This window comes from Ranitomeya variabilis, chromosome 5 (genome assembly GCF_051348905.1).
Source record: "Ranitomeya variabilis isolate aRanVar5 chromosome 5, aRanVar5.hap1, whole genome shotgun sequence".
In the NCBI taxonomy this organism is placed as follows: Eukaryota; Metazoa; Chordata; class Amphibia; order Anura; family Dendrobatidae; genus Ranitomeya; species Ranitomeya variabilis.
Window position 1 is genome coordinate 598756230 of NC_135236.1, and position 13763 is coordinate 598769992.

A 13763-nucleotide genomic window follows, 5' to 3' on the forward strand; every position below is an offset into this window, starting at 1 on the left:
GTACGCCATGTTAGATAGGTACTCCTGATGCATGCGGATCTGTGCGGATGATACGCTGCATACAGACGCAAATGTGAAACCACCCTATTGCTATGCAACTGTCAGCTCTGCACTGACAGATAAAGCTGCTGACAATGCTCTGAGCATGATCTAGAAACTTTACTAGATCTGGCGACCCAGATGTCGTTCTCGGGTCACCATGGCAACGATTGGGACGTGCTTCACGCCGTGGTGTCTCTGATCCAAGGACAGAGGTGCTTTCATCCCTCTGCCTGCTCCCGGAATGCTGCAATCGCGTTCGATTGCAGCATTTAGGGGGGTTAAAGTCCCGGGAGTGGTGCGGGACCGCTCCTGGCACTGAGTGCCGGGTGTCAGCTGTCAGAATCAGCTGACACCTGGCGGCGATCAAGCGTTCACAGCTTGAGTGCGTGCACGATCACATGGACGTAATAATTAGTGATGAGCGAATATACTCGTTACTCGAGATTTCCTGAGCACGCTCGGGTGACCTCCGAGTATTTTTTAGTGCTTGGTGTTTTGTTTTCCTCACCTCAGCTGAATAATTTACATCTCTTAGCCAGCTTGATTACATGTGGGGATTCCCTAGCAACCAGGCAACCCCCACATGTACTTATGCTGGCTAACAGATGTAAAACATTCAGCTGCAGCAAGAAAAACAATCTCTGAAAAAAATACTCTGAGGACACCCGAGCGTGCTCGAAATCTCGAGTAACGAGTATATTCGCTCATCGCTAGTAATAATCTGTCCCGCGTAGATAAGGCCCAGGATATATCCAAGAAATGTTACCACTATCATGAAGTACAATATGTAACGAACATTTATTCTTGGAATCACTGAGATCCATTGGAGAGTTCCAATATATATTACCACATAATGTGACACCGGTCAAAATTGTAAAAGTTGGCACAGTCACAAAGGTGAAAGCAGGCTCTGGCATGAATGGGTTAAGGATTTTTGCTCATCCTACTGCAGCGCACAGTTTATCAAAACTGGCATAAGAAACCTCAACTACAGATGTACGCCTCTTACACAAGGCTTGTCCACTACTTCGGCCTGTCCTTAAGATATGAAATCATTTTCAGATTGGTCTCTGTGTTGGACCTCCAACAATCGGTTGTTGTCACCAGTTTTTGGAGCAGAGCGGCTGTACTTTGATTTTAGCAGCCACAGCGAAGACTAGCCGCTTCGCTCACATTCAGTTACTCTGCAAGTCCATGTGAGTTTCTTACCATCTGAGAGAAATGACTGCTTCCTGCCCTCCTCCTAAGACGTCATGCTAGTTGTATCCATCTCTCGCCTTTTTTTTTTCTGCTAGGCTGTCTGATCGGTTTATCCATTGATTCTAAACTGGATCCATTAAAGATAGATGAAACTTAGATGGAACTCTGTGGTACAAAGTCAGTCTTTCTAGATTCATTGGTCTAACGGATCCACATACACTTCAATAGCCCAATCTGATCCACAAAACGGAGAACCACACATGCTGAGTGTCAGACCGGAGACTGGGACCCATTCTTAGCACTGCTGTGCGTATGGATAAGAGAAACTCAGTGGGTCTGTGTCTGAGAAAAGACAGCTAGTAGTAAGACATGGTCTTGGGTGCATGGACAGGCAAGACATATTTGTTAATGGGCCTAAGCCTCTGAAAAAGTAGCATTTTACATGAAGAAGCTATGCTTTAGGGTGGGCACAGTAAAGCAAGTCAGCCCTCCCCCATTGTCCATGTAAGTGGATCGGAAATACTGAAGCCTTGCTTACCCCTATTACTAACAGGCGGCCACTCTTATTGAAGTGTAATAACTACGTTTTTTGCTATGTGCCATTTTACATTGTTGCATTGTGTTTCAGGTTTCACGCCTCTGATTTTGGCAGCTACAGCGGGACATGCAGGGGTTGTTGAAATCCTCTTAGACAAGGGCGCGGATATTGAGGCACAGTCTGAGCGCACCAAGGATACACCTTTGTCTCTATCATGTTCTGGGGGCCGGCAAGAGGTGAGTCAGGAATATCTTCCCTGGTGCTCGGTATGTAGTTTGGCCTGATAGGGTCATCCATCAGCAGTCATACAGTTATGTCATGGATTTTAGAAACTTAAAATGTTTAGTTTTGTTAAGAAGTTGTCTTTTAACCAAGAAATGCTTTTTTTTCTGTTGCAATTGACAGGTTGTTGAGCTGCTTTTGTCTCGAGGAGCCAACAAAGAGCACCGAAATGTCTCAGACTATACACCGCTCAGTTTGGCTGCATCTGGTGGATATGTCAATATTATCAAGATTTTGTTAAATGCTGGGGCAGAAATTAATTCTAGGTAATTGTTTGCCTGCATGTTACGGTTTTACAAGTGCTTCTATTTCCATGTTCATTCTCTGCTAATGGTATGTCTTACGAGTTTTGTGGGGATTTTTTTTTGTTTTTCAGGACCGGTAGTAAATTGGGCATTTCTCCCCTAATGTTGGCCGCTATGAATGGCCACGTTCCTGCAGTTAAACTGCTTCTTGATATGGGGTCGGACATTAATGCTCAGATTGAGACCAATCGCAATACAGCTCTCACATTAGCATGCTTTCAGGGACGAGCTGAAGTCGTGAGTCTTCTCCTGGATAGGAAAGCTAATGTTGAACACAGAGCCAAGGTATGTCATACCTTCTAAAAAAGTACAAATGTCTTAACCTGCCTATTATGTACAGCTTCTGTAAGTTATCAGAAGTTGGTAGATATAAGCGAATGTGAAAAATCTGCTCCCCCAGCCTTTTGCCAAGGAACAAATTTCCTATTACTGAAACAAATATTTTTACATATAAGATATTGGTAGAAATGGAGTTCTGTAGTAAATGAATCACTGTCCCTTTCAGAAAATGTTCTCATTGCATAGATAATACACTAAATGGCAAAAATTGGGAGTTTCTGCACTTCCGTCTGTCCAAAATGCATACAGGTATAACAAAGACAGGTTTTTCAGCAAGGGCTCGCTCATATAAGCGTATTATACTGCAGAGTGGTATGCGATGTTTTATCGGATAGCACTTGGCCCAATGTTGTACTATGGAGCAGTGCAGATCTGATTATTTTTTCATACCGATTTGGCATGAGAAAACAATTGCAGCACGTTGCGAATGGCTCCGATATTCCAATCACGTGCACCCATACAAGTCCATGGGTGCGTGTGAAGCATCGGACTGCGCTCGGATGTTATCCTAATTCAGTGCAATGTAAACTCAGAGACAATGGAGAAGATGGAGAAATGAAGTCCTCCATTGTCTCCTCACCTGTCCTGTAATTCTCTCATGCGAGAGAATCTGATCTCCGTAAGACGACACTTGGATCAAATTCTGACATACTGTGAGCAGCAGCTGTAAGCAGCACCTTAACAGCCGGTCATGCACTGCTGAGCGAACTGTCAGCCAAAGTGCTGGGAGTGCTTACAGTCGCTACCCACAGTATAGTGAGTGATGACTGAAGCTGTGCTGCCACACCTGCATAACTGAAAGCCAGCAGCTCCTGGGAGAAATAAAGCTCACTTTTTCCCGGATGCCATACTTGCAGTACAGCGACCGGGCACCTTCATAATGCTATTAACCTGAAAATTAACCCTATTGCTGCATGTTAATCCGGTTATTGGACACAATAGCTTCCCTTTAATGGCTAGTAATAAAATAATACAGTATTCTTCAGAGGATCTTTGGCTGTGCCTTACTGCCAGAGACCTGACTTGCTCCTAGATTACTGGAGCTTTGACTCCATATTGTAAACTTACAGTAGAGCAGGATTTAAAGCTCTGGACTAAGCCTCATAAATTCATGGTTATCAGGTAAATATTGTGAAGGATGGGAGTGTAACGGCCATTCTTATCTACTGGTTTTGTATGAAAGAACAAGTATGAGATAAAACCTTGCCTTCCTACACCGCAGGGAAATATGGCTCCATAATAGGGTTCACATTGCGGGCATAGCAAGATCTCAGAGGTACACTAAACTAGATTTAATCTCCTTTCATTGATATTTACTACAATCTTGCTTGTAAAGCTTTAGTAAACAGTTGCTTGTTGTTCCAAGGCACTGGTGAATGAGGAACTATGGTTGGGTCCATGGTTGAGGGCAGGATTTTCATAATGGAATCCCTGTATGCCAGTATAACAAAGCCATCAATCTGTGATTGATTGAAATGTAGACTTCCATCTTAACTCCAAGGAGGTTTACACAATTATTGCAGCTGCTAGTCACACAGTTCCTCCATTTTCCGTGTCTCAAAAGTAATTTGACAGTTGACTAATAACTGTTTCATAGTCTATGTGGACTTTACTGAATTATTTATTGACAAATTTAAGAAAGCATTCAATGGCAATACCAAAAGGCCAACTATAGGGGCAGCATCTAGCCAAGTCACCAAAGGGGGACATCCTGAAATTAATACCTCTAACAGACTCATTGTTGTGATGATCAGGCGTTCACATAATTTAAGCAACATATTTTTTCAAAGTCCGATAAATATTGGCATTGAAGCTCGAAACCTTACCACCCTAAAGAAACTGGTATTTGTTGAGGTGCAGTGGCTCCATTTGAGCTTAGAACAGTGGTGATCTACTTACTCTTAAGACATCATCATTGAGACTTAAGATAAGGTCTTGACTCCAAGAAAATGAATTCACATTTCCACATTTTCTTGGGATAGGTTGGGGTCCTGGCAGTCAGACTGCCACCAACCTAACATTTATAACACATCCAATTAATCTGAGACACTATGGTCATGATGCATATAGAAAATTCTCAAGTTGAGCATTCCAAATTATACCATTTGGGTTCCACAAACTTCAAGTTGTGATTACTCTTTTTTTACCACTAAGTTGCACAGTGGCCACAGGTTGATCCTCTTTTCAGATTCTTATTTCACACTTGTCGTCTGACAGGTCCTCCTAAACCATTTATTGTTTTTAATAGACCGGCCTTACTCCTCTGATGGAAGCTGCTTCTGGAGGTTATGCCGAGGTGGGCAGAGTGCTATTAGACAAAGGAGCAGATGTCAACTCTCCACCCGTGCCTTCGTCAAGAGATACTGCTTTGACTATAGCTGCAGATAAAGGACATTACAAATTCTGTGAGCTTCTTATTAATCGGTGAGTATTACTGAATTAAAATAAAACTTCTACTTTAAGGGACCTGTCTTGTTTTATCTGCAGTCAGCTCTGGACAGAATGGTATAGAGATGGAGAAGCTGAGCAGAATGGTATAAAGGTTTTTATGAAAAATTCAGTATAACTTTTATTTTATTCATTGAACCCCCCTGGTGATTGTATATATGAGTCAAGTGACCGTTTCCACTGAATAGGACCACCTATTTGACTCATTCATACAAACACCTGGGATTTCACTGAACAAAATAAGTTATTTTGAAATTTTTCCAACAAAAATGACAACAATCTGTTCAGCTGCTCATCTCCATAACATCTAGCTTGCCGATCAGATACCAGGATACACAGACGTTTTTTGGAAATGGATATCTATCAGGGGGTCTGTTTTTCGAAGCTGATTACTTTTTTTGACTACGAGATAAATTCATTCTAGCTGCTTCTCTACCCACAACCTTTTTTACTTCGAGATAAGTCCTGATTTAGGACACTCCGAGAAGTTTACAGCACTCCATTACTTTTTTGAGTGAGACAATTGGGTCTCACCACTCAAGATTGTCTTTTTTCGGATGTATATGTATGTGTGTGTTTTTCTGTGTATCCTGGTTTAATTTCTAGGGTGGTCTAGGGCCATTTAGGGTTACCGAAGGTTGAGCTGGGGTGCCACAGCGTCATCAATTAGGGTGCCAACCTCCACAGCCAGGAAGGGACCTGTTAGGGCCCTGTAGGGTGAGAATATGTTTTTTGCCCCCCTCCCAAATATACCTAAATTGGCATCTGCCTTTGTACTATATTATTGACCCCCTAGTTTTGATGTTTACTCTATTTAATGATGTTTTAATGATTGAATTATAAGGTACTTTTTAGGGGGGGTTTGTTGTCTGGTTTTCTACCTGTTAGTTATCCCTAAACATTATTTTTGAGTTTTTTTTCTAATTTTCAAAAGTCCTAATAGGAGAAAACAAACTGAACAATTTTTTACCCAAACTTTCCTGTACACATCAATACCCCATATGTGGTCGAAAGCTACTTTTGAAGCTCAAAGGGGAAGGAGTGCCGCAGATTTTACTTTTTCACATGGGAAAATGGATAGAAATGGCACCAAAATTGGACACATAATTTCTGCTGAACATGTTAGTACCCCATATGTACTATATAGTAATGCTTAGCTACGTGGCCAGCCTCGGGAGGGAGCACAGGTTTTCCTAGAATAGTTTGCGGACTCCATATACAGAGCCCCTAAGTGACGGAAGAGCAGAATCGCCCTTCTAGTGACCCCATTTTGGAAATTACACCCCTCTGGGAATTTTACAGGTGTAGTGATTTATTTTGATTTCATGGTTGTTTTCCAGAAAATGGAAAATGTTGCTAAGTGAAAATCGCAATCTGCCATTGTAGTGCCCGTACATTGAAGTGCCCAGCACATTATGCCCAGCTCATGCTTCTGGAGACACGCACCCGGTAAATTTAAGGGTATGTCCACACATTGCAGATTTCCAGCGGATCTGCAGCATTTTTTTCCACGCAGAAACGCTACAGATCCGCAAGTGATTAAGGGTATGTGCACACGTTGAGGATTTGGCTGCGGATCTGCAGCGTATTTGGCCCTGCGGATTCGCAGCAGTTTTCCATGCCGTGTACAGTACCATGTAAGCCTATGGACAACCAAATCCGCTGTGCCCATGCTGCGGAAAATTCCGCACAGAAACGCAGCCGTTTATTTTCCAGTTCACCACCTGACGGCACCATTGGAGGACGTCCTTCTTACCCTCAGTGGGACAGGAAGAACAAGCGGTTAAAAGGACCCTCCCCACTCCACCCACCAGTGTTTTTTCTGTCCCACTGTGGATAGGAACGGCAAGCTTTTCCTCCGATGGTGCTGTGCAGATGGTGGGGATCGGGGGGCCCAGCCTTTCCCTTCCCTGCCGCAAGATATCTGCGGCTGATACCTGCTATGGGGGGTCCCTCAGCCTCCCCAGTGTAGTGCTGCTCCTGGGGTTCGGGTCCATTTCCTCTGCACAGGGGGCTCTCGGTCCGGGCACCTGTCTGCTGGGGGGTGAATGCGGCGGTCGCTTCCAGCACCGACCGATTCCCATTATGCGGCCGCATCTTTCTCCAGAGACCGCTTCCAAGCGGCCACTTCTGGGTCCAGCGGCCGCGTCACTTCCGGTTGCGCCGAGCGCCGGAGCACGGGGACGCCAGCAGCAGCGCCGGCCTCCGGTGAGGCCTCGGAGCACGGTCAGCCGCAGGGATGCGGTAAGGAGGGCAGGATCAACCAGGTAAACCCTATATAAATGTCACAAGGGGGTCTTTATGCCGCCGGCCATCCTGACAGGGAGCACTCGGCTAAACTATCTTCGCTATGGAAGACACAGCCAGACCTGAGGGGACTGACCAGCTTTAGGGGCACGTGAGTGGGCTAATCTAAGCCATACCACAATGCTCACCCCTCCCCCTACTTCCCTATCTACTGGTGGTATCTCTATGTATTCTAGGCAGAGCATCCCATCCCCGCACCTGAAAGAAAAAAATCCGGGAAAAATAAATGCCCGATATGGGCTGCTAAATCTCTCAAATCTCTTCCGTTACTTAAACTTGCAACAGGCATTATGGCGGACGCTTCAGCAGAGTCTGTACGCTTCGCGGCCAGAAGAGTCTTTGTCCAACGCGGCCAGAAGGGCTATCTGGCTAAAGACTTGGTCAGGGGATATCCAATCAAAAAATAAACTGTGCAGAATCCCATTCTCAGGGAATAAAGTATTTGGGCCTATTCTAGATGACATTTTAGAAAAAGCCTCAGATAAAAAGAAGGGGTTCCCTGAGGAGAACACAAAAAAAATCCAGCCCTTTCAAGGTGGGAGGTCGATTACAAAAATTTCTAGGGGTTGGCAGAAAATATCCCAAAATCCTTGGATTCTGCAGGTAATTGCTCAGGGATACAAACTAGAGTTCTCCAACCTTCCCCCAGAAAGATTTGTAGTAACCAGACCCTGTCCGCTCTTAGACGCCTCTATGTGGACGAACATCCAGGTGTTAGAGTTAGAGGCAATCATCCCGGTACCCGTCTCAGAAAGAGGCAAGGGCCATTATTCTCACTTGTTCTCAATAAAAAAAAAAAACCTTCGGGAGACTCCCAAACGATCATAAATTTAAAACCCTTGAACAGGTGGGTCAGATACAAAAGATTCAGGATGGAATCTATAAGATCCACAACGCCTCTCATAGACAAAGACATGGTGATGTGCACCTTAGATCTAAGCAATGCATACTACCATGTCCTAATACACGCTTCCTACCAAAACTTTCTGAGATTCGCCCTGATGAACAAAGGAGTAATGTATCCCTTCCAGTTCAGATGTCTCCCCTTCGGCCTTGCTTCAGCACCCAGAATATTTATTTACCAAACTAATGTCAGAGGTAGTAGCCTATCTAAGGAACCAGAATATTGCCATAGTGCCATATCTGGACGACTTTCTGATAATGGCGAGGTCGGAGAAACTTCTCATGATAGACTGCAGCTTCACACTCTCCATTCTACAGAACCTGGGGTGGATTGTGAATTGGAAAAAATCATGCCTGGTCCCAAATTCCAGAATGACATTTTTCGGGGTCATATTAGACTCCAACGCCAGAACTTCTTTTTCACCAGAAGACAGACAGAAGGCCTTGATCAGGCACATACACCAATTCAGAAGGAGTACCCCCTCCATAAGAGAGGCAATGAGGATTCTGGGCCTAATGACGGCATGTATACCCTGTGTGAAATGGAGCCAATTCCACTCGCGAGGGTTACAGAAAGAGATTTTTAAATCTTGGAACAGGAGACGGGACTCTCTGGACAAGAAGATGATTGTTTCTCCGTCAGGAAAGAAATCCCTAACCTGGTGGACCACACCGAACAACCTAAAAGTGGGGGTTCCATGGGTCCTCGATCCCTGTGTCACTGTTACCAAAGACGCCAGTCAATTCGGATGGGGCGGACATATAGAAAGGACATACTACCAGGGAGAATGGAGTCCTCAGATTGCCGCAAGGTCGTCAAATTTCAGGGAGCTGTATGCGATCTGGAAGGTGCTCTACCACGCCCAGTCACAGGTCAGAGACAGGCATGTAAGAATACTGTCCGACAATGTGACAGCAATGGCATTTCTAAGACACCAAGGAGGTCCGAAACATCCACCGCTGCAATACTTAGCGACCAGATCTTCAGATGGGCGGAGAAATCTGTCATATCCATCTCGGCAGTTCACCTGGAAGGCGCCAAAAATCAGGTAGCAGACTTCTTGAGCAGAACGCTTATACATCCCGGAGAATGGGAATTAAACCCATAAATATTCTGCAGTCTGTGCCAGCAGTGGTGAACGCCTCAGGTGGATCTTTTTGCCACTAGGTCAAATGCAAAGATCAGAGCATTTTTCTCTCTCAATCCTCTAGATGGAGCCACAGGAGTAGACGTCTTGTCTCAGTATTGGGGAGTAGGTCTCCTGTACGCATTTCCACCTCTTCCTCTGATACCGAAGATACGAGACGAGAGAGCAACCGTAATCCTGGTGGTTCCTTTTTGGCCAAAAAGGAGCTGGTTATCTCTACTATCCAGAATGTCAACAGAGAGACCAGTCTTACTACCGAACAGGCAAGACCTTCTACTACAGGGGCCGGTGTTCCACAAAGACCCAGACTCTCTACAACTATCTGCTTGGATCCTGAACGGCGAACCCTAAGATCCAGAGGCCTGTTAGAGGATGTCATTACCACACTCCAGGCAAGAAGAAAGCAGGTGACCTCAAAATCTGGAAGCGTTATTGTTCCTTTCTGGGAGAGGTTCCTGTGGATACAAAACCCGACATTCCCAGAATCCTCGACTTCCTGCAACTCGGTTTTGAGAAGGGCCTCTGGCCTAGTACTTTAAAAGTACAGATTGCAGCGCTTGGTGTCTTTTTTGATATGTCACTAGCCTCCCATCCTTGGATAGCAAGATTTTCTAGGGCCACACAAAGAATGAGACCACTTGTAAGAAAATCATCTCTTCCTTGGGACCTAAACTTGGTCCTTATTGCCCTGTGTAAAACCCTGTACTTGTTATCAGAAGATATGAGCATAGCCAATCTCTCCTTTAAAACCGCCTTCCTGATTGCCATCACGTCAGCTAAAAGATTGGGGGAGATGCAGGCTCTATCCACTCAGGATCCATATCTTCACATCTTTGACAACAGAATTAAGACTTAAGGCTGAGTCACACATAACGATATCGTTAACGATATCGTTGCAACGTCACGCTTTTGGTGACGTAGCAACGATCCTGCTAACGATCTCATTATGTGTGACAGCGACCAACGATCATGCCCCTGCTGGGAGATCGTTGGTCGTTGGGGAATGATCAGGACCATTTTTTGGTCGCTGATCACCCGCTGTCATCGCTGGATCGGCGTGTGTGACACCGATCCAGCAATGTGTTCACTTGTAACCAGGGTAAAAATCGGGTTACTAAGCGCAGGGCCGCGCTTAGTAACCCGATATTTACCCTGGTTACCATTGTAAAAGTTAAAAAAAAAAAACAGTACATACTCACATTCTGATGTCTGTCACGTCCCCCGGCGTCCACAGGGTTAAAACTGCTTTCGGCAGGAGCACTGCTAATGCACGCGCTGCTGCCAAGAGCTTCCCTGCACTGACTGTCAGCGCCGGGCGTAAAGCAGAGCACAGCGGTGATGTCACCGCTGTTACTGCCGGCGCTGACACATTCAGTGCACGCCGGTGGACACTGGCGGGGGACGTGACAGACATCAGAATGTGAGTATGTAGTGTTTTTTTTTTTTTTTACTTTTACAATGGTAACCAGGGTAAATATCGGGTTACTAAGCGCGGCCCTGCACTTAGTAACCTGATGTTTACCCTGGTTACCCGGGTGCTGCAGGGCGACTTCGGCATCGTTGAAGACAGTTTCAACGATGCCGAAGTCGTTCCCCTGGTCGCTGGAGAGAGCTGTCTGTGTGACAGCTCCCCAGCGACCACACAACGACTTACCAACGATCACGGCCAGGTCTTATCGCTGGTCGTGATCGTTGGTAAGTCGTTTAGTGTGACTCCAGCTTTAACCCAGCCTTCCTCCCCAAGGTAGTGTCCTCAACAAATATAAATCAGGAGATAATCCTGCCCTCATTCTGCCAACACCCTAGAAACACAAAGGAAGGGGTCTACCATAACCTTGACGTTAGGGAGACTGTTCTAAAATACCTGGGGGGACGGAAGGTTGGAGACGGGACACTAACTTGTTCATACAGTACGGGAGTCCAAATAGAGGTTGTAAGGCGGCAAAATCAACCATTGCTAGGTGGATCAAAACCATGATAAACCTAGCATATACAGAGCAAGGGAAAGATCCCCTCGGATATTCTTAAAGCCCATTCAACTCGAGCTATCTCTACATCATGGGCAGAGAAGGGGGGAGCCTCAGCAGAGCAAATTTGTAGGGCGGCGACTTGGACCAGTCTTTCTACCTTTGCCAGACATTATAAATTAGATGTCTCATCAGATCAGTTAGCTTTTGGTAGAAAAGTATTACATGCAGTAGTCCCACCCTAGTTTACCATTCTTTGGTATTCCTCCAATGGTGCTGTCAGGTGGTGAACTGGAAAACGGTAATTAGACATACCGGTAATTGTATTTCCAGGAATCCATCCTGACAGCACTACTAGATCCGGTAAGAAGTACGTCCTCCAATGGTGCTGTCAGGATGGATTCCTGGAAATTACCTTGTCCCAGAATAGGACAAACTTTCTCTGCCCTGATTGTTGTTCTTGTTCTCTGCAGTGCTTTTGCATTGCTGGGTATTAGATCAGTGAATCACACACAGGCAGGGGGCATGTCAGTTCCTGCTCTCAGCAGGAGCTTACTGTAACCCACTCAGCCATTGTTCGGCCTGGGCTAACCATAGAGACCATCGGCACTACGTGATAACAATCGCGTTGTGCCGATCAGAGGGAGCCTCCTCTCTGCAAGCCAATTGATTTTGCTGTTACTATTGACAGAGGGGTTAAACGCCCGCTATCACTGCTAGGACCACTTGTGGTCATTACTGTAGGGTTTCAACTATGATGTATAGCTGACGTCCGCTAAGCATTGCAATTGTGGGGTCATACTCCCTGCCATTTCAGGAATGCACTTCTAGCATGTTGTGAAGGGGTTAAGATGGTTTGTTCATTTTTATTAAAATTATATCACCACAATAACTTCCAAAGAGCCTTCAGAAGAAGTCATTTAAAATCCCTTTCCAACTGTTCAGCTTCCATTTTCACTTAGGTATGTCCTGAATCTGCACTCCCACCTCCACAAATTTGTCACCAACATCACTCGCTTATGACACTCGTGCCTCGAATTCTACTGTAAAGAAAGACTCCCACTCTCAATCGTCCACTCGACTATCACAACAGGCTGACGGTGAGCGGTCGGTATACTCTACAGCCAGTTCTCATATCCACACCACACTTTTCGTTGCCCCCAGTCGCCATTTTGACTGCCAGCGAGTTGTCTGCCCTGCGTAGCACACGTGCAACCCAGCTATCCCGAGCACCTGATAAGTACTTTACTTGCACTCTTACAAAGGAATACAAAATGTGGTCCAGGTGAGTGCTGTCTGCTTTACTGGAAGCGCTCAGAGACCGTGCTTTTTTATTCCTATGCAAAACTCTCCTGAGTCCTGACTGCCACAGGAAGTAGCCACAGCATTTGTGAGTTTGAGCTCTCATGCTTGTCCGTGTTTTGCCTGCTGCACAACACCTATACGTGGGCGCATATACTCCCCTTCCCCGCTCACACATTGCTAGTGGTATCACACTTGGGAGCGCTCGCCTCTCTCTTTCCAGGTTTCTTGCACTCTGGGTTTCAGGGTATGTGCACACGTTCAGGATTTCTTGCAGAAATTTCCTGAAGAAAACCGGAAATTTTCTGCAAGAAATCCGCATTTTTTTTTTTGCGTTTTTTTTCCGTTTTTTTTGCGTTTTTTTAACATTCTGCAAGCGTAATTAGCTTGCAGAATGCTAAAGTTTTCCAAGCGATCTGTAGCATCGCTTGGAAAACTGACTGACAAGTTGGTCACACTTGTCAAACATACTGTTTGACAAGTGTGACCAACTTGTTACTATAGATGCTGCTTTTGCAGCATCTATAGTAAAAGATAGAACGTTTAAAAATAATAAAAAAAATAAAAAAAATGCTTATACTCACCCGCAGACATCAGATCTCCTCACCGGCGTCCATTCCTATAGCTGATGTGTGCGCGCAGGGCCTTCCATGACGTCACGGTCACGTGAGCGGTCTCGACCAATCACAGGACAGTGACGTCATTCGGCAAGGTCCTTCTCCGCACACCAGCTACAGGAACCAGCCAGCGTGCAGCACAGAGGCGGGAACACTGCGCTGGACATCGAGGGTGAGTATAGGACTGTTTTTTATTTTATTTCTTATTTTTTGACCACTTATATGGTGCCCAGTGCGTGGAGGAGAGTTTCCTCTCCTCCACCCTGGGTACCAACCGCACATAATCTGCTTACTTCCCGCATGGTGTGCACAGCCCCGTGCGGGAAGTAAGCAGATCAATGGACCCCTAGGTGTGCGGAATCCCC

At 45.5% G+C, this 13763-nt stretch overlaps 1 protein-coding gene across 1 annotated transcript in view; it reads left to right on the forward strand.

Moving 5' to 3' along the window:
- Window positions 1–13763, forward strand: part of LOC143776553 (ankyrin repeat and KH domain-containing protein 1-like) — a 196800-nt gene that overhangs the window by 148999 nt on the left and 34038 nt on the right. Inside the window, exons 18-21 of the mRNA XM_077266025.1 lie at window positions 1871–2016; window positions 2186–2328; window positions 2439–2652; window positions 4955–5130. Coding sequence (XP_077122140.1) covers window positions 1871–2016; window positions 2186–2328; window positions 2439–2652; window positions 4955–5130 — 679 coding nt within the window. The remainder of the gene's footprint in view (window positions 1–1870; window positions 2017–2185; window positions 2329–2438; window positions 2653–4954; window positions 5131–13763) is intronic.